This window comes from Saccopteryx bilineata, chromosome 4 (genome assembly GCF_036850765.1).
Source record: "Saccopteryx bilineata isolate mSacBil1 chromosome 4, mSacBil1_pri_phased_curated, whole genome shotgun sequence".
In the NCBI taxonomy this organism is placed as follows: domain Eukaryota; kingdom Metazoa; phylum Chordata; class Mammalia; order Chiroptera; family Emballonuridae; genus Saccopteryx; species Saccopteryx bilineata.
In genome coordinates, this window is record NC_089493.1 from 265,249,693 (window position 1) to 265,273,395 (window position 23,703).

Genomic DNA, 23,703 nt, shown 5'->3' on the forward strand with positions numbered 1-23,703 from the left:
AGGGGTGAGGCCCAGGCTCAATCGTGGCGCATTTGCGGCCCATCCCCCTCGTAACTTCCTGGAGAATATGGGGTGGGGCCGTGAATCAGCACTAGTTCGGACTGATTCAGCCTTAGTTCCCGCCAGGGGTCCCCAGCGGCCGCGGAATTAGAATCCACCTCCTTCTCCGCCTGAGCGCTACGACCACTGGGAGATGTAGTGTAAACCGACCCTTTGTCCTTGATCTTGCCTACGGATCACCTCGCTGGTAGTTGAACTACAACTCCCAGTGACCCAGGCGCCGGGGGTTAGGCAGGGTGGTCTGAAGGAGGAGGGGGGGTGTCTGGAGAAGCTGGGGTGCAAGAACCGTGGTGAAGTAAAGCACGGGGAGTGTTGGGGGAGAGCAGGAAGAGAAGAAACACCTAGAAGGGTACGGCAAACTGAATTGAGTAGGAGAACCCCCAGAAGCGGAAGAGCCGGGGAGGAACCTGGGCGGGGTGCGCGGGTGGGCGGCCCAGTGCGTCACGTGGCGTGGGCGGGGCCGCAGGGGGTTGTTCTCCGCGGCACGCACAGCAGCCGCAGCCGTCTCACGCCCGGTCCCGCGTTTGCAACTCCAGCCGCAGCATTCACCTCGCCGTCATCGCCTCAGCTTCTCGCTTTGTGGGTCGGTCCCTCCGGCACACGGGCTCCAGCCGCGCCGCAGCTGCCTTTCGAGCCCTCAGGCCTCCCCGGTTTTCTCGCCCGGCCGATCCAGCCTGCGAAAATGGTGGACCGCGAGCAACTGGTGCAGAAAGCCCGGCTGGCGGAGCAGGCTGAGCGCTACGACGACATGGCCGCGGCCATGAAGAACGTGAGTTCCTCTTCCCCTCCCCCGCCTCGCCTCAGCTTCTTCGCAGACGCGGGCTTTCGCGTGGACGACCCAGGGGCTAGTCGCCTGTGGCGACTACAGGGATGGCCGCTCCTCCTCGTTCACTAAGAGGACAGGGTAGGGTCCAGACAGCGAAAGGGGACCCGAGTTGTAATGCGGCTTCTCCCTAAGTGTCTCCCAGGGCCGGCGGCGCTGCTTCCCAGGCCATCCCCGAGCTAGGGTTGGGGCGGAGTCTTGCAGGGCTCATCTTTGAAGCGGGGTCTTGGGCCCCGCGTCTCCCGAGCTGCTGGGGACCTGAGCGGGGGTTGTGCGCATCCTTTGTGCCCCACTTCCCCTCCTCCCTGCCTTGGCGTGGGGGCGGGGGACCGCATGGATGCGGTTCCTCTTTCTCTCCCTGGTGTCTGGGCGGCGCCTTTCCCATTCACTCAGCATGCCTCCTGGTTTCCTAATATTCACCCCCCCCCCCCAAATCTTCACCGCTGCCTCTCCTGACAGATCCTGCAGAACCTCCCTGGGGAAAATTTAGGCTCCCCTGAAAACGTGGGCTCAGTGGTGCAAAATCGAAACCTTCCTCATGTTTTTCTTAACAAAAGGCTCCTCTTTTTTCCATTTCCCAAAGCAAAGTCCTCGTGCTCTTAGGAAGGGGGAAACGTTTGTTTCGCTAGTGTTTTCATTGATTGTTCTCAACGAGCCATCTCCATTTTTCCCTAATGTTTTGTATTGAAAAGGTTAGGCATTATTTTTTAAATAAAGGTGGTGAATTTATCTGACTGGATCAATTTGTGACATGCCTTTTCTTTTTTAAGTATAGGCACACATCTGTTGAAATTCTTATTAAGTTGAAAAGAATTTTCTCTGTAATCTGTTACTGCAAACAAAGCAGTGGTAGGAGGCAGTATCAAGTCATTCCAGAAGATTCTGCATTTGTCATATTGCAGAGAGCCTAGACTGGGTGGAGGCTGGGAGGAGTTACTTTAAAAGGGAAAAAGTCTTTTTAGAAAATGTTTTGTTAGGTACATCTGAGGCTTAAAAAAACGAAAAGCTAGCGCATCCTCATGCTGATGAAAAGGAAATACTGATGTACAGTTGTCTGCAGATTCCTGCCTGTATTGCACCATTTTGTCACTAACACTATGTTTATTTAATGAATTATCAATGAGTTTGCTATTAGAGATGCTATTGAGCATTATTAAATGGAACATGGAAAATTACCTCAATAATTTGTCTCCCACTGTCTTAATATTTAACTCCCTGCCTTATGTAACAAAGGCTTTAAAATGCATATCTGCTGTGAAGTGGATTTAGGAGGGTACCTTGCATGTTAAATCTTTTTTTTTTTTTTTTTAATTTTTTTACATGTTAAATCTTTTTAATGAAGCAGTGTAGGTATTACAGTTTACTGAATAACTACAAATTCACAAAAGACGGATGTTTATATCTTTATTAAGGCAGCTACACGAACAAAAATTTTATCTCATTAAGGAAGAGGATTGGTTCTGAAATTGAGAGTACCACTGAATTAATATATTGCCATAGTTGCTATCTTAAAACATTTATTAAATTTTATTTATTTTAATTGAATTTATTGGGGTAACATTGGTTAATAAAATTATATAGGTTTCAGGTGCATCTTAAAAATTTTAAAGCTCTGATGATTTCACTTTTATTAGTTGCCATATTGGGAACATTTAATTTGTGTTATTTAGACTCTTCTAATTTTTTCGTACTTCTAGTTACACAGAAAAGCCAATGACCTCGCACCTATATCCATAGCAACCCAGTGATGTCACACACAATGACACAGAGGCTGCAATGCACCTAAGGGCTGATAGGGAGTATGCAAATGGCGTTTGTCCAAGGTATTGCAGAAATTAGCAGATAAGCCAGCTGGAACTGAGGACTTCATCTTTCACCAGACAGGGATTGGTACAAAAAAAATAAGAACTTCATGTAAGACCTCTAGATATACCTATTCATTTTCCTATTTCTAGTTTTCTTATAAGGGTGTATAAAATAAATTTGTATTTTTAAACATTTCACCATTGATACTGGGCAGTGATGGAATAAAAATAGAAATTTTAAACTAGAATAAATACATTTTATTATAGTCAGGGACAGGCTATATACTTGGGCTTGTTGCATATTATTAAGTTGGCAGGCCCTAAATAAAAACCTTAAAAAAGTTATTACTTTGTACTGGGTCATTTTCAGTAAATGTTAGGGAATGAGAATCTGTTACAAAGCACTAGTTTGAGGTTTGGAAAAAGTTCTCTTTTGCTGTATTTATGCTTCTGCTCCTTGCTGGTGTTTGGAGGAAAGAACAGTTTAAAATAAAGCCGACCTTTTTTCAAATCTGTTTACTGTGTCTGAGGAACTAGGTTTACCTTGAACCTCATTTTCCTCATCTGTAAAATGGGTCAGTACTTATTTGGAGAAGTTGTGAGGATTATGTGCTCAAAATGGTAACTTTCATAAAACATTTTCCTTATGTAAAAGTCATCTCATCATGGACAACTTGGAAGATAACAAAGAAAATATTCAGTCCTGCATGTTAGAGGGAATACATTTATTTGCATTTAATGAGATTATTTTAGTAATAACACTGTTGGGACCTGTGCTGAGTGATAGTTGTATGTAGATAATCAGGCTAGAAATAATATTCAGTATTTTGAAAAGGTAAAAGATGGAAGTTCAGTTTTTTAAGACAAATATGTAGTCTTGCGTTATTTTTTTTAACATTTATTAATTTTAGGGCGTGGAAGAGACAGAAACTTCAATCTGTTCCTTTATGTGCTCTGACAGGGATCAAACCCACAACCATTATGAATCCAGGATGATGCTCTAACCAGCCTAGCTATCCCGCCAGGGCACGTGTAGTCTGTAGTCTTGCATTTAAGGAGAAAGTGAACACCCAGATGTTTCATACTGGTTAGACAGTATTGTCTTATTTTTGGGGTTTTAATGGCTTCCTGAGAAATTAATATTCTAAGTAGGCGATTGTTACTTGCCTGGGTTGGGGAGTGGAGAAAAAAGTTCTGGGGCTACTAATTTTGTTGAAGTCACTGGGTTAAAGCAGTTTAACTTGAGTATGTATGTGTGTGTGGGGAGCATTGGTGGCAAAAGGCTATCTTAATTATATTTTTTAAAAAGTCATCCTTGTAGAATAGACTTTAAAATTCTTACTGTCTGAAATATTTTCTCCTACTTGTTCTTCCAGGAAGCTAGATCAATAGCCATGATCACTAATGGAGCAATGATACCTCTGTAGACTCTTTAGAGGTGGAGTCTGCCAGCCATTATTCTAAGTCATGTGGTTTCAGTTGTTCTCTTTTTTGGGGGTGAAAAGAATACAGATAACAGTTTGCTTTTTTTTTTTATGTGTTACCTTTCACAATTGAAATGAATATTATGGTAACTGCTTTTTCTAATTATTAATACTTACATTGAGATAAAAGGTGTTGCTAGATGTCCATCCTCATTAATCCTTTGTGTTAACTGTTGACCTTGGGGAGGGTTTCATCCCTTAGTACTTGGAGGGAATCTTATTTATTTATTACAGCAAACTCTAAATTGTTAAAAAAAAATGGAGAAAAACAATAAATTAAAAATTAAAATATAAAAAGTGGAGAAAATGACTGCTTTTATTGAGGTAAAAGTCACATAACAAACCAACTGTTTTCAATTGTACAATTCAGTAGTGTTTAGTATATTCACAATGTTGAATAACTATCACTCTAGTTGAAAAAAAAATGAGAGCCCTGGCCGGTTGACTCAGCGGTAGAGCGTCGGCCCAGCGTGCGGAGGACCCGGGTTCGATTCCCGGCCAGGGCACACAGGAGAAGCGCCCATTTGCTTCTCCACCCCTCCGCAGCGCTTTCCTCTCTGTCTCTCTCTTCCCCTCCCGCAGCCAAGGCTCCTTTGGAGCAAAGATGGCCCGGGCGCTGGGGATGGCTCTGTGGCCTCTGCCTCAGGCGCTAGAGTGGCTCTGGTCGCCAACATGGCGACGCCCCGGAGGGGCAGAGCATCGCCCCCTGGTGGGCAGAGCATCGCCCCCTGGTGGGCAGAGCGTCGCCCCATGGTGGGCGTGCCGGGTGGATCCCGGTCGGGCGCATGCGGGAGTCTGTCTGACTGTCTCTCCCTGTTTCCAGCTTCAGAAAAATGAAAAAAAAAGAAAAAAAAAAAAAAGAAAAAAAAAAAATGAGAAAATATCTTTAAAAAGTGGTGATGGTCTAGCTATAGCTGGCTGGATTTCAAAACATGACTGATCCAGCAGTGTGTCAATATGAAGTTCCCATAACAGCAAAGCCAGTGGTAATCAGTATCCTTCTCTTTGTTTTGTAACTTCTGAGCCTTTTCAGCATAAATTTTAAAAAGGGGGATGTATCTTTAAAATAAAATAAGGGACCTAGCTAGGTTTGTATTTCCATTAAAAAAAAAAGTTACAGAGCTTAAAAACCATATGATGATCACTCAAATGAATAAGAACAATTTACCTGAAATTAGACCAAGCTATTAACTATTTGGAGATCACGTAGATATGACTCATTTTCTACCCCAAGGCTGACTTTGTTATAAATGATTTCCCTGCTGTGTGTTAGCAGCCCCCTAATGATCACTGCTAGTACTGAGAGTGGTGAGCAATGGGATTCTTAACTGATGGGGTTCCTGTAAATAAGATTGTTTATTGTTTTGATGATTCTGGGGCTGCCAGAAGCTTCTCACCCCCATGTTACTAGCCCTAACCCTTTTTATCTGGCAGGGCGTTTTTCTGTATTTCTACCAGATTTCATGGGTTGTGAAAAAAAGTCCACTTTAAACATTTAATAGTCAAGGAGGAGATGACATAAAAACCAAAACCACTACCTTTTGTCTTATTTTCTAAGCTCTGTTTCTTAGTGCTTGACCACACATTTGAAACTAAATTGTGGAGGGCTATATTTTTTGTCTTTCCAGGATACCAGTACTGGCTGCCTTATGGCCTTTCCTCTCATTTTTCTGTTGTCTTCCCCAAATTATATAGTTTAGGTGTCAGCTGTCATTTGGGGTCACTATCAAACCATATAATCTTAATTATTTAAAGATTTATTTATTAATTTTGGAGGGAGGATAGAAATGTGGGAGGAGGAGCAGGGAAGCATCAACTCGGTAGTTGCTTCTCATTCATGCCTTAATGCGGTAAGCCTGGGGTTTCAAACTGGCGACTTCAGCATTCCAGGTGGACGCTTACTCATTGCACCACCGGTCAGGCCTTATAATCTTATTTTAAATTGACACTTGGAGAGATATTTGAAAGTTTGATTTTACTAATTTACAAATTTGAATAGTTAAAATAGTTATATGAAAAATTATCAACAAAAATTCCCAAAAGAAAGCTTTAATTTTAAGATAAATGGTTAACTGTTTTGGTTCCATGATTTTGCAGAGACAATAAAAATTGTACATCTTAAAGACTTTGCATGAGGTTGTTTTTTTTTTAAAGAATGAAGTCTAAGCCAAATTTTCATCAGCATTTCACTTATTAAAGATAGTCTCACAGAAGAAGATTTTTCTTTACCTGAGTTGAATGCTGTTAAGGTGTCACAAAGCATTAGTTGGGTTGTGAATAGCTAGGTAAGTAGAAATGAGTGTTCTTACATACTTATGTGTTTAAAATTTTTTTCTTTTAATTTTTATTTTTCAATTACAGTTTACTTTTAATATTATTTTGTATTAGTTTCAAGTGTACAGGATAGTGGTTAGACAGTCATATATATTTGCAGAGTGTGCTTACCTCCAATATTTCCAGTACTCACCTGGCCCTATATATATATCTTTTAAAAATTTTTAGAGATAGGAAGGGGGAGAGAGAGACATCCAGACTTTGATTTGGTGTTCCACTTAGTTATGCGTTCATTAGTTTCTTTTAGTAGTTGCCTTCACCAGGGAGTGAACCCACAGTGTTGGCATATCACGACTATGCTCTTAACTAACAGAGCTACCCATTAACAACTACATTTCCTATGCTCTACTTTATATCCCTGATACAAATCCATTTTTAAAAATTAATTTTTAGAGAGAAAGAGGAAGGGGGAGAGAGCAAAATACTGATTTGTTCCACTTATGCATTCATGGGTTGATTCTTGTATATGCCCTGATTAGGGGTCAAACTCGCAACCTTGGCATGTTATGATGAAACTAACCAACTGAGCTACTGGGCCAGGGCTCAGACATACGGATTTTTTTAATGTGATATTTTAAATTTTTCCAAATAAACTCAGTGGTCTTATTTTCTTAATCTTTGGGTGGTATCTTATTTTTTGGAGAGATACAAAGCCAGACTTCATGAGTAGGGCCTAGGTGTAGTGTCCTTAATAATTCTGTTACTAGAGCAGGGGTGTCAGAGCTGGGAATATGACAGTGATAGCAATGGGCAGCTGAACAAGTAATGACAGTAGTAGCTCAGGAGGAATGACTTATCCACCCTCCTCCACAGCTGAGTGTGAAGAGCAGCTGCATTGGTGTAGAGAAGTGAAAGAAGGCTAAGAATAAGAGGAAGGCTTTTAAAAAATGCAGGTTTGTTTTAAAAGAGATCATTTAAATTTCTTTAGCTTTTTGAAAGGAATTTTGAATATAACAATTAAGCCCATATTTAACCTAGAGCTAAGAAACAAAGTTGCCTTTGGTGCCAGTAATTTAAGGATGTAGAAATAAGCTTAATTTTTTTTTTTTTATAATTGTTTTTGCTTCAGTACCATTCAAGTGTCCCTCCTTTTTTTATTCTGGCTGCAAGGCACAGGGTTATCCATGTCAGGAAGGCTCACGTGTGACTTGGATAGGAAAGAGCGAGACTCTTAATTTCCTTTTAGGTATTTTGATGTTTTGGTAAAAAAGAACCCGACTGCTTCTGCTTGCTACAGCATGCCTACTGTATGGGGTGGGGTGAGGAGAGGGCAAGGGGGCAGAGGAGAAGGTGAAGGGAGGGGCTCAGAAGAGCCTAGCATCTCTGGAAGTCTGAGGGCAGCCACTCAGGAGGGGACCAGGGTGGCCCAGCTGGCCACCAGGCTGCTTTCCTGCGGCTTCCTGAGTCAGGTCACAGGTGATCATGCTGCTGGACGCTTGGGGAGATTCTGAGTGTTCTGGGGACTGGAACACAGTGTTCCTTTTATAGCAGTCTAACATGAAACAGTGAATGAGAATGTTTTCATTTGGAGGCTCATCATGGATAGTGGCCATGCAAACAATCCCATACTCTTCCAGTACGTTTACATGAGGCCTGCCCAGTATGGGTATAATGGGATGTATAGTTGCTACTTTTGAGTCATCCTCCACTGTTCACATATGAAATATATCTGGTCTTTTCTAATGACATTTGCATAGTAGAAATAGAAACTTTAGTTTAGACACTAGATTTTTTTTCTTCTGGGCTGAAAATGACCCAGTCAAGGAGGGCAAGGAGAATTAACAGGATAGGAAAATAAGAACACTAGTAAAGAGCATTCTGAGGCAAGCTAAGCTAGTGGGAACAAGTGAGTAGGAAAGGAATACTCGAGAATATCTTGACTTTCGGGATGCTGTGATTTTTCTAAGGGATCCTGGTGTTTGGAGGGCTATCATCAATGGTCCTGGCTATTGAAGATGAAAATGCCTAGCTTTTAGTGTGCTAGAAAATTTGGGGAAAATAAAAACAAGTATAATAATTTCCCATGGAGGAATATTACCATCATGTCTTTTTTTTTTTTTTTTTAACATGGTTTGCACTTGCTTTTGTACCTTGCCTTTTCCTCTTGACGTTATTTCAAGGATATTTTTCTTCTGTCGTTAGTATTTTCAGTGGTGAATCCTGTGGGTGTCATAATTAAATTATTTTTTGTTTAGCATTTAGACTGTTTCCAAATTTATAAATAATGCTGCCATGACTATTTTTGTGGCTTAAGCTTCCAAAACAGTTTATGTATTACGACAGAGACTCAAAAGTGGAATTGCTGAAAGAATAGCTAAGAATAATTTTTAAGGATTTTGAAATCATTACTAGTACTAAGGCTGATCTCTCTCCTCTCTCTCTCTCTCTCTCTCTCTCTCTCTCTGAGCAAGTGAGAGAGAGACAGGAAGGGAGGGAGATGAGAAGCATCCCAACTCACAGTTGTGGAACCTTAGTTGTTCAATGATCACTTTCTTGTATGTGCCTTGACTAGGGGGCTCCAGCTGAGACAGTGACCCCTGCTCAAGCCAGCGACCATGAAGTCCTGTCTTATGATCCCACACTCAAGCCGGCAACCTCGGGGTTTCAGTGTGGGTCCTCAGCGTCCCAGGCAGACCCTGTATCCACTGCACCAGCGCCTAGTCAGGCTAGGTCTGATCTCTTAATTGAAAGTTTTGGAAAATGTATTGAAATGGTATTACATACACGTGGTTTAAAATTCAAGGATATCTTGCTGCTCTTTGAAGAAAAATGAGGTTGAAATAGGGGAAGGGTTGACTGCTGCTTATTTTTGGCAAATTTCCCTTTTTCTTGTGGTTAGAATAATTGCCTTAAAAATTAATATAGAAACTTTCAAACATATACAAAATAAAGGTGAATGGTATATTATATCCTCATATAATGAGCATCATTTGTTAGCCCATTGGTCAAACTTTTGTGTTGCTATACTTTCCTACTCGTCCGGCTTCCTTAAGATTTACTGTCTTAGAATGTCTTTTTATCAAACTAAAATTAGCCCTATTTGCCACAAATGTATTTGTAGATCTCTTTACATTCAAATTTGGCAACCTCAAAGTGTAGTTTTTTGCTTAAAGCATTTAATCCAGATGGCAGATAATTTTTCTTGATTTTTTTTTTAATTTTTAAGAGTGCTTCTCTTAAGTTGACACCTGAGTGCTTTTTGCCCTCAAGCTTTTATTCAAGAGGGGTTGGTTTAAAGGCTGGATGGATGAATTATTAGTGGGAAGGGGATAAAGATGATGTGGTTGGTGTCTGTATATTAAAAGCTTTCTTCACAGGTTTGAACCCCTGGGCTTGCCTGGTCAAGGCACATGTGGGAGTTGATGCATCCTGTTCCTGCCCCCTTCTCTCTCGCCTCTCTAAAAAAATAATAATAATAAATAAAAATTAAAAAAGAATGTGAAAGAAGCTTTCTATTATCACATTACATTAGTATGTTCTTGCTTTTTTACTGCGGTGTTTTTTTTTTGTTTTTTTTTAGACTTTCTGTAAGAGTTGGTTGAGCCAAACTGACCACATGGTGGGGAGCAAGACCTCAAATGCTCCTTTATAGCCTTTGTTTTTTGAAAAAAAAATGAAGTTAGATTCTTTTATCAGTTCTAGCTTTTAGCACTAATCTGATATGAAAGCCAAAACCAAGTTGATTTGTTGAGGACAGTGTGAATAAACAAAATTTGCTTTTGTTGATTGCCAGGCTTTAAAAGAAATTATTTTGCCTTAAAAACAGTATACTACCCAGGAGGATGTATGTTTAGATAGTAAGTAAATATACTAGCTCTCTGGGCCCAGACAGCTGGGGTTTGTATCCATGCTTAGAAGTGTGGAGCTGACCAATGTAATGATACCAATATTTAGGTGGGTGTGCTGCCATTTTATTTATTTACTGAAGGTCCTGCAGGTAAATACTTTTGGAACTTGATTGCTTTTTCATATGTGCCTTGACTGAGGGGCTCTAGCTGAGCTAGTCATCTCCTGCTCAAGCCAGAGAGACCTTGGTCTTCAAGCCAGTGACAATGGGTTGATGTCTGATCCCATGTTCAAGGCAGTGACCTTGGGGTTTTGAACCTGGGTCCTCAGCATCCCAGGCCAACGCTCTGTTCACTGTGCCATCACCTGGTCAGGCACCAGGAAACTCTTTTGAGACTCAGTGCCCAAGGGCTGGGGTTGGTTACATAGGCACTTTGTGCCCAGCACATAGCAAACTTTGAGATTCCTAGAAGGAAAATGTGTTTAGCATAAACCACATTTACCCAATTTAGGGATAGTGAACCATTCTTTCTTATCTGGGAATGGCAGGAACCCTTCTAAAATCCAAGTTCTCAAGATGCCAACCAAGGGTTAATTTTGCAAGTGATGCTTCTATAGATAGCAGTCTTAAACCTATTTTGTTAACTCTTTTATGCACAGAAATAAATTTTTTTTTTAATTTAGTGGGGTGACTGTTGGTCAAATAAGTTTTTTATTTATTTTAGAAAGGAGAGAGAGAGAGGGAGAGAGAAGGGGGGAGGAGCAGGAAGCATCAACTCCCATATGTGCCTTGACCAGGCAAGCCCAGGGTTTCGAACCGGTGACCTCAGCATTTCCAGGTCGATGCTTTATCCACTACGCCACCACAGGTCAGGCCGACTGCACAGAAAAATTTAAGGCATTTTACTCAGATATTAAAGAGACGACTTCAGATTATATTTTTATTTTATTTTTTTTTAGTTTATATTTTTAAATTGTAGTTATTTAGTAGACAGATCATCTCCAGACTACATGACTAATTCTATCCAAGCAGAAGTGTTACATTTATTTGAAATGGTTTATTCCACTGCCTATACTGTATATAGACACCAAGTCTATTACCTGCATACTGATGCCCATCTTGTACCTAGTCATCAAGATTAAACATTTGGCCTGACCTGTAGTAGTAGCACAGTGGATAAAGCATCAACCTGGAATGCTGAGGTTGCTGATTTGAAACCCTGGACTTGCCCAGTCAAGGCACATATGAGAAGCAGCTACTACAAGTTGATGCTTTCTGGTCCTCCCTCCCTCCTGTCTCTAAAATAAATTTTAAAAATTCTTAAAGAAAAACAAGGAAGATTAAACATTTGAAATTGCATTCATTTCAGTTTAAGTTTCTTGATAAATTGAATTTGTGAATGATTCAGTGCTTTAAGACCTAGATCAGGTTTGACCAGGCGGTGGCTCAGTAGATAGAGCTTGGCCTGGGACACAGGAACACAGGTTCGAAACCCCAAAGTCACTAGCTTGAGTGTGGGATCATAGACATGGCCTTGTGGTTGCTGGCTTGAGCTAGGGGTCATTGGTTTGGTTAGAGTCCCTTGGTCAAGGCACATATGAGAAAACAATCAGTGAACAACTAAGGTGCTGCAACAAAGAATTGATGCTTCTCATCTCCTGTCTGTCTGTCCCTGTCTCTTTCTTATGCACGCACTAAAAAGAAAAGACCTAGGTCAGAAAGTCATCTAAATGCTTTTCCAAGAATCTCAAGGGTTGCTAATCTTAGAAAAGATTTCTCAGTTCTTAGGGAAGTATAGTTGATATTAATCTGCTTCTTGGTAGCTGGGATTTAGGGAGTTCTATTTCTTACACTGTTGGTGAGAGTAACAGATTTCTTTAGCCTTTTCAAACTCATAACTCTTACCAGCTCACTAAAAAAAATTGAAACGAGTCGTAAGAGTTGAGAGAAACCTCAATTTTGTTTTTAAGCAGAACCATACAATGCTGGAAAATAAAAAAAGCTTTCTGCATTTTCCAATATCCATGACAGTAAATTTTGGGAACTTTATTATTCATTTAAGTGAGAGAGAAGAATGGAGAGAGATGAGAAACATCAACTTTTAGTTGCATCACTTTAGTTGTTCATTGATTGCTTCTCATATGTGACCGGGTCTCCAGCCGAGCCAGTGACCCCCCTTGATCAAGACAGCGTCATCTGGGCTGAAGCCAGAGATGATCCCACGCTCAAGCTGGAGGCCTCGGGGTTTCAAAGCTGGGACCTCCACAGTGTCCCAGGTCTACACTCTACCCACTGCACCACCACTGGTCAGGAATTGGATACCATATTTATTTAAATATAAGTGCTGCATTCTTAAAGAATTGACTGTTTTGAAAAACATTACTTCCCTTCCCAAATGATGCATAACTCAAGTCTTCCCACATTGAATAGTCATTCTATCTTGTTTAAACCTTTTTTGAACACTAGGAATTTTTTGTCCTTTCAGAAAATTATCTTTTGACCTTTAAAAGTAGTATGGTTGTGGTTTCTATTTTAATATAAAAGTTACACAGATTATTCCTGACCTGTGGTGGCACAGTAGATAAAGCATCGACCTGGAATGTTGAGGTTGGTTCAAAACCCTAGGCTTACCTGGTCAAGGCACATATGGGAAGCAACTATAAGTTGATGCTTCCCACTACTCTCTCTCCTTTCTCTCTCTTTCTCTCTTCTCTAAAATCAATAAAATTTTAAGTCAGATTCTCAGAGAAGTAATTTTTGATATTAAGAATTTTTTAAAATTCTGATGTAAGGTTTTCAGAAAACCTTACTCTGCCTTGAGCAGACTTTATAGAGTTAAAGACTCTCCCCTCTAACTTAATTTTTTCTGTGGCAGAGAACATCTGACTATGTTCCAACTGTGGTTGAGTTACTATATCTAAAGGTGGTACTGGTATTTCATAATCTCCATGTTCCCAGTTTGTCTGAACAACTAAACGATCTTTACATGTCCATGAATTGCTGTCTTTGGGCTTTGCAGCCAAACTTTATTTGCAGTAGGAGAGCTAATGGTATATAGCATACTAGTGAGGTAATTTGAGCTTTAAATAGTTGTTGGCTCTAAAATAAGGACAGCATGATTTAGGGGAAAGGCCAGGACTCTTATCTCCCTGGCTTTAGACACTCTGGCTTCTCTTTGCTTGGGAGACAGTTGTCAGGTTGCGCTAGAGACAGCTGTCTTCAGTATCTACACATTCAGTGAATACAGGCTCGAGTCCTGTGGTGTGTGGGCCCAAGGCCTACAGAGGCCTTGGCTTGTTTGAAAGCCAGTCTGGAGACTTTTTCTAGCTATGTGACACTAAAAGTTTTTGGCAAGAAAGTGATGTAAGGTCGGTAAGGAAGTTTCAGTGGAGAAGAGGTACTTGATATAGGAAGATAAGCTAGGGGATTATGTAAGTAATTATGTGAGAATTAAAATGAAGGAAAGTTATACAAGTTTTTCTCAAAATTGCTTACATCTCTGTAGCACTTAAATATATCAAGAGTACTTTATTTTCGCCAGACCAGGCGATGGCTCAGTGGATAGAAAGTCGGACCTGGACACAGAGGACCCAGGTTCGAAACCCCGATGTCGCTGGTTTGAGCGTGGGTTCACCCGGCTTGAGTGTGGGCTCACCAGCTTGAGCCCAGAGGTCACTGGCTTGAGGCTCAAAGTTGCTGGCTTGAGCAAGGGGTCACTCGCTCTGCTGTAGCCCCCCAGTCAAGGCACATATGAGAAAGCAATCAGTGAATAACAAAGGAGCTACAACGAAGAATTGATACTTCTCATCTCTCTCCCTTCCTGTCTGTCCCTCTGACTCTCTCTGTCAAAAAATGAAAAAACAAGAGTATTTAATCTTTCATCTGATATACCCTTAGAATAACCTTGTGAAAGAGACTGGAGTCTCTGTTTTACAGATAAGCAAACCGAGGACCAGAAATGTCTTGCTCCCAAAGTCACTTAGTAAATGGTGAGGCTGGGAAAACCCATGTTCTGGAATATTGGAATATACATCAGAAATCATCCAGAATGACAGTGGCCTGATGGCTGAGTAGTGTCTCCAAAGCCTAGAATATACTTTATAAAGAATTGGATGTAAGATGATAAGCCTCCTTATTCAGAAGTGGTGTTTCCACAAGGGGATTTGATAGGAGGTCATAGAGTAGAAAGCACCTCTGTCTTGGCTTTCTTCTGCTCTGAAGTTCAGTATCCCAAACCCTAGTCTTCTATTCCGTGGTCTATGCCCTGGTTGGCAAACTGCGGCTCGCAAGCCTCATGCGGCTCTTTGGCCCCTTGAGTGTGGCTCTTCCACAAAATACCACGTGTGGGTGCTACCTCGATAAGAAATGTACCTACTCATACAGTTTAAGTTTAAAAAATTTGGCTCTCAAAAAGAAATTTCAATCGTTGTACTTTGATATTTGGCTCTGTTGAATAATGAGTTTGCCGACCACTGGGGTCATGTGTGGTAGAGGTACTGTGTTTCTCTATCATTATAATGGAGAATCAGTAATGCATAGTAAAAGGTTAATGTAAGGAAAACTACTGATCAGTTTAGGAAATATTTAAGTGTGTATTACTTTCTGGATACCATGAGCATTAATAAGCAAAGCATGATCAATTTATAATAAACTAGTAAGTATGATTTAGTTTATATTCTGGTTTAATTATTTCTGAGAGATACTATTTAAATATATGATCATGCCTGATCTGTGGTGGCACAGAGAACAAAATGTTGACCTGGAATGCTGAGGTTGCAGGTTCAAAATCCTGGGCTTACCTGGTCAAGGCACATACAAGAACTCTATCCTTGTAAAATTTTGTTTCATATGGCTGTCAGACACTTAATATATATAGATGGCTATGATATTACAGAAACCAAGTTATATAAATTAAATGTAGTATTGTGACTTGATTTAATTTCTTTATTTCCGTTGTACAGCATAGTATTAGACATTTATATGATTTAGGAAGTTATACAGGTGGATGAATACAGTATTCACCTGGCACCATACATAGTTACTACAATATTATTAACTATATTCTCTATGCTGCACTTTATATCCTCATGACTATCTTGTAACTACCAATTTGTACTTCTTAATCCCTTCACTTTTTCTACCCAGCCCCTTAATCCCCCTTTTATCTGCAACAGTTAGTTTGTTCCTGGTATCTATCAGTTTGTTTTGTTTTGATTGTTCATATATTTTTTATTTGGCTTCCAAATATAAGTGAAATCATATGGTATTTGGCTTTTTCTTTCTGACTTATTTCACTTAGCATAATAACCTCTAGATCCATCCATCATGATACAAATGGTGGAATTTCATCTCTTCTTTTATGACCAAGTAATACTCCATTGTATAGATGTACCACATCTTCCTTTCAGTCCGTGTATCTTTTGATCTGATGTGGGTCTCTTATAGGCAGCATATGTATGGGTATTGCGTTCTTTATTCAGCTACCCTATGTCTTCTTGATTGGAGCATTTAATCCATTTACATTAAAGTTTCAATAGGTAGGTGTAGTTATTGCCATTTTATTCATTTTTAATCTTTTTTTTTTTTTTTACAGAGACAGAGTCAGAGAGAGGTATAGATAGGGACAGACAGACAGGAACGGAGAAATGAGAAGCATCAATCATTAGTTTTTCGTTGCTCATTGCAATACCTTAGTTCATTGATTGCTTTCTCATATGTGCCTGACCGTGGGCCTTCAGCAGACCGAGTAACCCCTTGCTCGAGCCAGCAACCTTGGGTCCAAGCTGGTGAGCCTTCTGCTCAAACCAGATGAGCCCACGCTCAAGCTGGCAACCTTGGGGTCTCGAACCTGGGTCCTCGGCATCCCAGTCCGATGCTCTATCCACTGCGCCACCGCCTAGTCAGGCTTTAATCTTTTTTCTTAAAGAATTTTTTTACACGTTTCTTTTTTTTTAGGTTGGGGGTTGATAGTGAGGCAGACTCCTGCATGCATCCTGATTGGGATCCACCCAACAACCCATTCTGGGGCTGATGTTCAAGTATTGAGCTACTTTTAGTGCCTGAAGTTGATGCACTCCAATGGAGCTATCCTCAGTGCCCAGGGCCACACTCAAACCAGTTGAGCCACTGGCTGCGGGAGAGGAAAAGGGACAGAAGGGAGAGAGAGAGGAGGGGAAAAGCAGATGGTCACTTCTCCTGTGTGCCCTGACCCGGAATCAAACCCGGGACATCCATCAGCCTAACACCCTGTCCACTGAGCCACCTACCAGGGCCAAATTATTATTTCTTTTTTTTAGGTGAGAGGTGGGGAGATAGTGAGACAGACTCTCATATGCCCCTGATATCCACCCAGCAGGCAATGCTTGAGTACCAAGCTACTTTTATAGCACCTGAGACTGATGTGCTCCAATTGAGCTATCCTTAGCGCCCTGGGCCACACTTGAACCAATTGAGCCACTGGCTGCAGGAGGAGAAGAGGGAGAAAAGGGGAGGGAAGCAGATGGTAGCTTCTCCTGTGTGCCCTGACCAGGAATCAAACCTGGGGATGTCCATACGCCATGCCAACGCTGTATCCACTGAGCCTCCTTCAGCTTTTCTTATGTGGGAAGCTCTCTATCTCTCCTTAGATTCTAAATGATAGACTTTCTGGGTAGAGTAATCTTGGTTGTAGGTCCTTGCTTTCCATCACTTTTGAGTATTTCTTTCCAGTCCCTTCTGACCTGCAGTTTCTGTTGAGAAATCAGCTTATATTCTTTTGGGAGCTCCCTTTTATGTAACTAATCTGCCTTCTACTACTATTAAGATTTTTCTCTTTGTCTTTAACTTTCTGTATAATTATGATGTACCTTGGTGTGGGCTTCTTTGGGCTCCTCTTGTTTGGTACCCTGTACTTCCTGAACTTGTGTGTCTGCGGTTGGTAGCTGCCTGTGCTTGGGCTTGGGAGGTACCAGGAGAGAGGCTATGCTGTGAACCAAGGCAAGTTCGCAGCATGGGCAAGGGCCAGTAGCTTGTGAAGAAGAGGCTGTCAAAGAGAGTCTGGCTTGTGCCCAGGCTGGGTAGGTAGGGTGGGGCCTTAAGTAATTATTAGGGTGAAGCCAGTCAGTGTTGTTCGCTAGTTTGATGGAGACTCAGATTTGGTGCCTTCCTGGGAAGGCTCAACAAAGGAACAATGACACCTGCTAGCACTCTTGTCTGGGCAGAACTGCCCCTCCATCTCATAGATTGAAGCCAGTTAGCCAGTTCCTCCTCCTATATTCCTAGCACTTTTTTTAGCTGCTGCCCTAGTGCTGGAGCTCAGAGCAAAGGGAGCGTGTCAGCAAGGTCATGCACAGGCTCTTTGAGAGGAACACCTGCTACTCCAATGGCCCTTGATCTGACCTGGACTGAGTCCCTACTGACTTTTACAGCCAGATATTGTGGGCTAGGACTCCTTGCTTTTCATGGGAGACATCTGCAGCCAAGATAGCCCTCCAGATTATTATTATTATTTTTTTTACAGGGACAGAGACAGAGTCAGAGAGAGGGATAGATAGGGACAGACAAGAACGGAGAGAGACAAGAAGCATCGATCATCAGTTTTTCATTGCAACACCTTAGTTCAGGGGTCGGGAACCTATGGCTCGCAAGCCAGATGTGGCTCTTTTGATGGCTGCATCTGGCTCGCAGACAAATCTTTAATAAAAAAAAGTTAAAAATATAAAACATTCTCATGTATTACAATCCATTCATTTCCTACTGCTCATGTTCATGGTTGCAGGTGGCTGGAGCCAATCATAGTTGTCCTCCGGGACAACAAATTTTTATTGGATAATGCGTAATGTACACGGGTCACTGTATGGCTCTCACGGAATTACATTTTAAAATATGTGGCGTTCATAGCTCTCTCAGCCTAAAAGGTTCCCGACCTCTGCCTTAGTTGTTCATTGATTGCTTTCTCACATGTGCCTTGACCGTGGGCCCTCAGCAGACCGAGTAACCCCTTGCTTGAGCCAGCGACCTTGGGTCCAAGCTGATGAGCTTTTTGCTCAAACCAGATGAGCCCACGCTCAAGCTGGCAACCTCGGGGTCTCGAACCTGGATCCTGCACATCCCAGTCTGTCGCTCTATCCACTGCGCCACCGCCTAGTCAGGCCCTCCAGATTCTTTACTGCCACAATTTTGATGTGGTTGTGGGAAGAGGCAAGCACAACCATCTTGTCCAGAGTTCTCAGTGTGCTCTTGCTTTAGTTTTATCAAGACAATTAGTCTTTGGGATAATGAAGACTCTTCAGAAATGCCCTATTGAAAGAAACAATTCCAGACCTGCGGTGATGCAGTGGATAAAGCGTCATCCTGGAACACTGAGGTCACAGCTGCAAAACCCTGGGCTTACCTGGTCAAGGCACATAGGAGGGTTGGTGCTTCTAAGCTCCTCTCTCTGTCTCCTCTTTAAAATGAATAAAGCAAGCCTTAAATTTTTTTTTTTTTTACAAAGACTGGTACAATTATTATTTTTTAAAAAACATTAATTCCTATTGGCAATTCAGCTCAGAAGTGCTTTGTTCACCTCTCTTTTTATTTTTTAAATGTTCACTGATTGATTCTGGAGAGAGCGTGTGGGGGTGTGAAAGCATTTGTTTTGTTGTTCCGCTTAAGTTGTACATTCATTGGTCACGTCCTATATATTCCTGACTGGGGATCGAACCTGGATCTTTCTTTGGTGTTTTGGGATCACTCTCTAACCAACTGAGATAACCACAGCCATCTCTTTTGTATTGCTAATTATATTCAATCATATACTACAACAAATATATGTTCCCCAAATTGCTAAAACCTCAGTGGTTACACTCAGTCCCATGCCCACAGTTCTGACTACCTTTCCCATGTTTGTAATTCATATGATCTTTACATGAGCAGAGAAGTCTTGTTTCTCAAAAGTCTGCTTGAAGTTGAATCTGTATTATTATTATTATTATTTTTGTATTTTTCTGAAGTTGGAAACGGGGAGGCAGTCAGACTCCCACATGCGCCCGACCGGGATCCACCTGGCATGCCCACCAGGGGGCGATGCTCCGCCCATCTGGGGCATTGCTCTGTTGCAACCAGAGCCATTCTAGCGCCTGAGGCAGAGGCCATAGAGCCATCCTTAGCGCCCGGGCCAACTTTGCTCCAATGGAGCCTTGGCTGCGGGAGGGGAAGAGAGAGACAGAGAGGAAGGAGATGGGGAGGGGTGGAGAAGCAGATGGGCGCTTCTCCTGTGTGCCCTGGCCAGGAATCGAACCCAGGACTCCTGCACGCCAGGCCGACGCTCTTACCACTGAGCCAACTGGCCAGGGCTAAATCTGTATTCTTAACTAATACTCAAAAATATTCTCAGAAGAAATGGGATTGAAATTCAGCACACAGGGCAGGACTAGGAGGAAGCTGGCATTTGGTTCAGAATGGTATGTAAGAGGTATATAAGCCGTCTGTACTAAAGTCCCTAGGATTGGTGTGTATGTAATGTTGTATGAGAGAACTGTTGACCTTTTGCAATCTAGATCAAAATTTGATTTATTTTCTAATAGCTAGCTAGACTTGACAGTTCCTTCATGGAACATGTGAATAGTATGTGTCCTTTTATAGGGGGCATCAATGGTTCAGGTACCATTGACCCAGCTCTGATTCTTCTTTCCTTCCTTGTTGCTCCTTCCACCTTCAGTATACCCACACTGCCTAACTTCTCTGTCTGTTAATCACTTTAATCAACTGATGGATCTGTTTATGTTTTAGTGATATAAAGATATGATTAACTCAGCCAACATCATCCATACCATAACAACTCTATTCTTTTCCTCTTTATAGGTGACAGAGCTAAATGAGCCACTGTCCAATGAAGAAAGAAACCTTCTTTCTGTGGCCTACAAGAATGTAGTTGGGGCACGCCGTTCTTCCTGGAGGGTCATTAGTAGCATTGAGCAGAAGACTTCTGCAGATGGTAATGAGAAGAAGATAGAGATGGTTCGTGCTTACCGTGAAAAAATAGAGAAGGAATTGGAAGCAGTATGTCAGGATGTGCTGAGCCTGCTGGATAACTACCTGATCAAGAATTGCAGTGAAACCCAGTATGAGAGCAAAGTGTTTTACCTGAAGATGAAAGGGGACTATTACCGCTACCTGGCTGAAGTAGCCACTGGAGAGAAAAGGGCGACTGTCGTGGAATCATCTGAGAAGGCCTATAGTGAAGCCCATGAGATCAGCAAAGAGCACATGCAGCCTACTCACCCCATTAGATTAGGTCTGGCTCTTAATTACTCCGTTTTCTACTATGAGATCCAGAATGCTCCAGAGCAAGCATGCCACTTGGCCAAGACCGCCTTCGACGATGCCATTGCTGAGCTCGACACTCTCAATGAGGACTCCTACAAGGACTCTACTCTCATCATGCAGCTCCTCCGCGACAACCTAACGCTCTGGACAAGTGATCAGCAAGACGACGATGGTGGAGAAGGCAACAATTAAGGCCCCCAGGTGGACTGGCAGCGCACGCTGATGCTACTACTGCAGTCTTTTTTTTTTTTTCCCATGAGTTGGGGGTCGGGTGAGGGAGGGAAAGGGAGGGATGACCTTCCTAGGGAGAAACCCACGACCTGTCCTGTCTTTGATCGCCTCTTTGACATTTTTGCCAAAATACCACTAGTGGAAAGTCAGGCTAGCTGTGCTGGTATTGGAATAGCAGCCTCACACCGGCATATGGACTGTTCCGTAGATTAATGCAAGTGGAGCTATCTTTAATTTAACTTATTGCTAGATAGTAGGATTTTAAGATGAAAAGAAAACTTCAGTGGAATGGCCCTCATTCGATAAGTTCTGTGGTTCCAGTAAGGATTTTTATGTACATATGCTCTTGTCTTAAGTTTTGGGTACTTCCTGTCTCATCTGTTTTAGCTGTGCATTTTTTTCAGGGTGTACTATACCAGACATGTAATAGTTTAAATCCCAAACTGACAGACTTAGAACATAAGGTATGTTTATCCTTATGGTTTAGGCCTTGCTAGTTTTCTGAAGTCTGATTAGTTGACAGTATTAACACTAAATCGCAGTTTACAGTATTTCTACATTACAGCCATATGTAACATCAAGCCATTGACTTGTATTTTTCTTTGCTAGTTATTTTGGCTTTTACACTCTTGTTCAGCCTTATCCAGGTTGGTTCTCTCTCCTAGGCCAAAGGCTTGCCTGAGGAACATCAAAGCTACTTGAGGTTTTGGTTAATAGGTGCTTGGTGGGTGGCTGTGGGATTTTTTGTCTTTCTTTCCTCTTAAATCCACCACAAAAATTATTAATCACTTTAATAGAAACGTTAAGCACCACAAAAATAGAGAAAATTCAGGTCTGTATGTCATTTATTGTATTGATATTTTCAGAAAAATCCTGATTTGTAAGCTGCCACAGCTGCTCCTCAGGGATTGTGCTGCTGTTCCGCTCTTCACTTGAGTCTTCCCCACTGTACCATACGGTGACGCCACTCAGGTCGAAAAGTTATTGGGTTCTAGAAACTGGGTGGTTGTCTTGAGAAAGTTTGTGGTACAGTGTGTGAAAATTCAGGTGTTAGAAGCTTACTGGTAGAAAAATCCAAAAGGAAGAGCTTTATTCATAAACATTCTGTCCAGTTTCGGGAGTCTTGTGTGTCAGTTTTTCCTCCCTGAAAACATTCTTTCTCCAATTACTTTCTACAAGAAAACAAACTAAAGTCATTATCAGATAATAAGTACTTAACTCCTATTTGACCAAAACTTTTTCTATATATATTTTTCTCTTGAATGAAAGCATAGAAATGAGAGATTCATTTCTTGTGCAGTCAGTACACATTTTAGAATTGAAGGAGACCCCATTGCTATTTTCACAAATTCGTTTTCAGTTAATCTTAGGTCCTTCCCATTTTGGATAAATCTGTCTGAAAACATGATCTGTTGCATTTGTGTTCAGCCTTTTTAATAAGATAAGCAATAGTGTGAACTCCCAAGATAGCTAATGACACCAGACTTGTTTTCTTTGTTTTACTTCGGCAAGGAGAGGTATAAGTAATGATTGAGGAAAAACTGACATTGGATTTTGCTAATACCAAAATTGAGCTTACGTTATGAAATGAATGTTTTAACAGGATCCAGGTGACATGAAGATAGAATGGTGATTATACTCTAACATTGCACAGTTTACCCAGCATGACTTTCCTTAGAAGGTCCCCTTCCTACACTAGAGTGAAAGTCCCAATTAACCGAACCCTACCAGAAGAACTAAAAAGAAAAAGAAGAAAATTTGACAGCTTTTTTTTTGCCATTATAGGGCCTTATGGTCAATGCCATGGATTGGGAAAAGATTTGGGGGTGGGGGTAGGTGGGGCTTTCCTTAATTTATCTTCATGTCCAGTGAACAGTGTTGTGTCCTCTTTGTAGTATTTGGAAATGATTTACTGGAATTACAAAACCTATATATATATATATATTTTAATTTCAGCTTTGGCTCTGGCTGCTTTTTAGAATAATGTAAGATAAAATCATACCTGAGGGCTAAAAATGAAGAGGGAATGGGAGACATGATATTTAAGCAGCTTGAATGGTTTCATTTCTTTTCTTTATTTTTAAAGAAATGCACTTGCCTATGATACTGTCTTTGGTGAAATGATTACTCCTCCATTACTCTATTGATACAATATTGTGCATGCTAGTGTTGTATTTCTATACAGTAGCTTGAAATTTATTAACTTATACTGTAGGTGTTATGTATTCCTATGACAAAAAATTAAGTCTTCAAATTTTTTAAAGTTTTTTTTATTTAATTTTTTTCTTTTGGGGGTAAAGTTTGCTCTACCAAATAGTGATTGTAACAAATTGATCTGTTTTGGATGTTGCTATAGTGACATGCATTTATATATTTTGTTTTTGGGGGGGGGGAGCAAAAGAAACACCAGTGTTAGCTTAATCTTAATGTCTGGTGTTTGTCATGGTGAAATTATAACTATTACAGTGTAGGAGAACAAATATGTTCTCTGAATGAGCCTTTGTGCTTTTTGTCAATGTTATGCAGTGAACTATTTTTAAGGTCTAATCAGTGATTATTTTTCCAACTCCGTGTTTCTCTAAGAAATTATTTTACACACGGACCATTCTTAGCAGTTTTCCTCAGTGATGGAATATCATGAATGTGAGTCATTATGTAGCTGTCGTACATTGAGCAAATAAACTTACAGATCTGATGTCTGTGCTACATAGTTTTATTTAATTAATGAGTTTAAATTTTCCTTTGGTTTTGAAGGTTTGGTTGATGTGGGTGTTCTCTCCCCCTTCCCCACTCAAAGAGTGAGGTTGGATTGGAGGGGAAAGGGGGATGGCTGTATATTGGAAGCACCTATATCTGGGAATCAGATGTGGAAAATCATTGCACCTTTTGGGC

At 41.2% G+C, this 23,703-nt stretch overlaps 1 protein-coding gene across 1 annotated transcript; it reads left to right on the forward strand.

The window, feature by feature from the left end:
• The first annotated feature begins 480 nt into the window (after positions 1–480).
• YWHAG (tyrosine 3-monooxygenase/tryptophan 5-monooxygenase activation protein gamma) lies at positions 481–23,506 on the forward strand. The gene is made up of 2 exons (XM_066274498.1): positions 481–829; positions 20,116–23,506. The coding sequence occupies exons 1-2, from the start codon at positions 743–745 to the stop codon at positions 20,770–20,772; spliced, it is 744 nt and encodes a 247-aa protein (XP_066130595.1). The 5' UTR covers positions 481–742; the 3' UTR covers positions 20,773–23,506.
• The last annotated feature ends 197 nt before the right edge of the window (positions 23,507–23,703 follow it).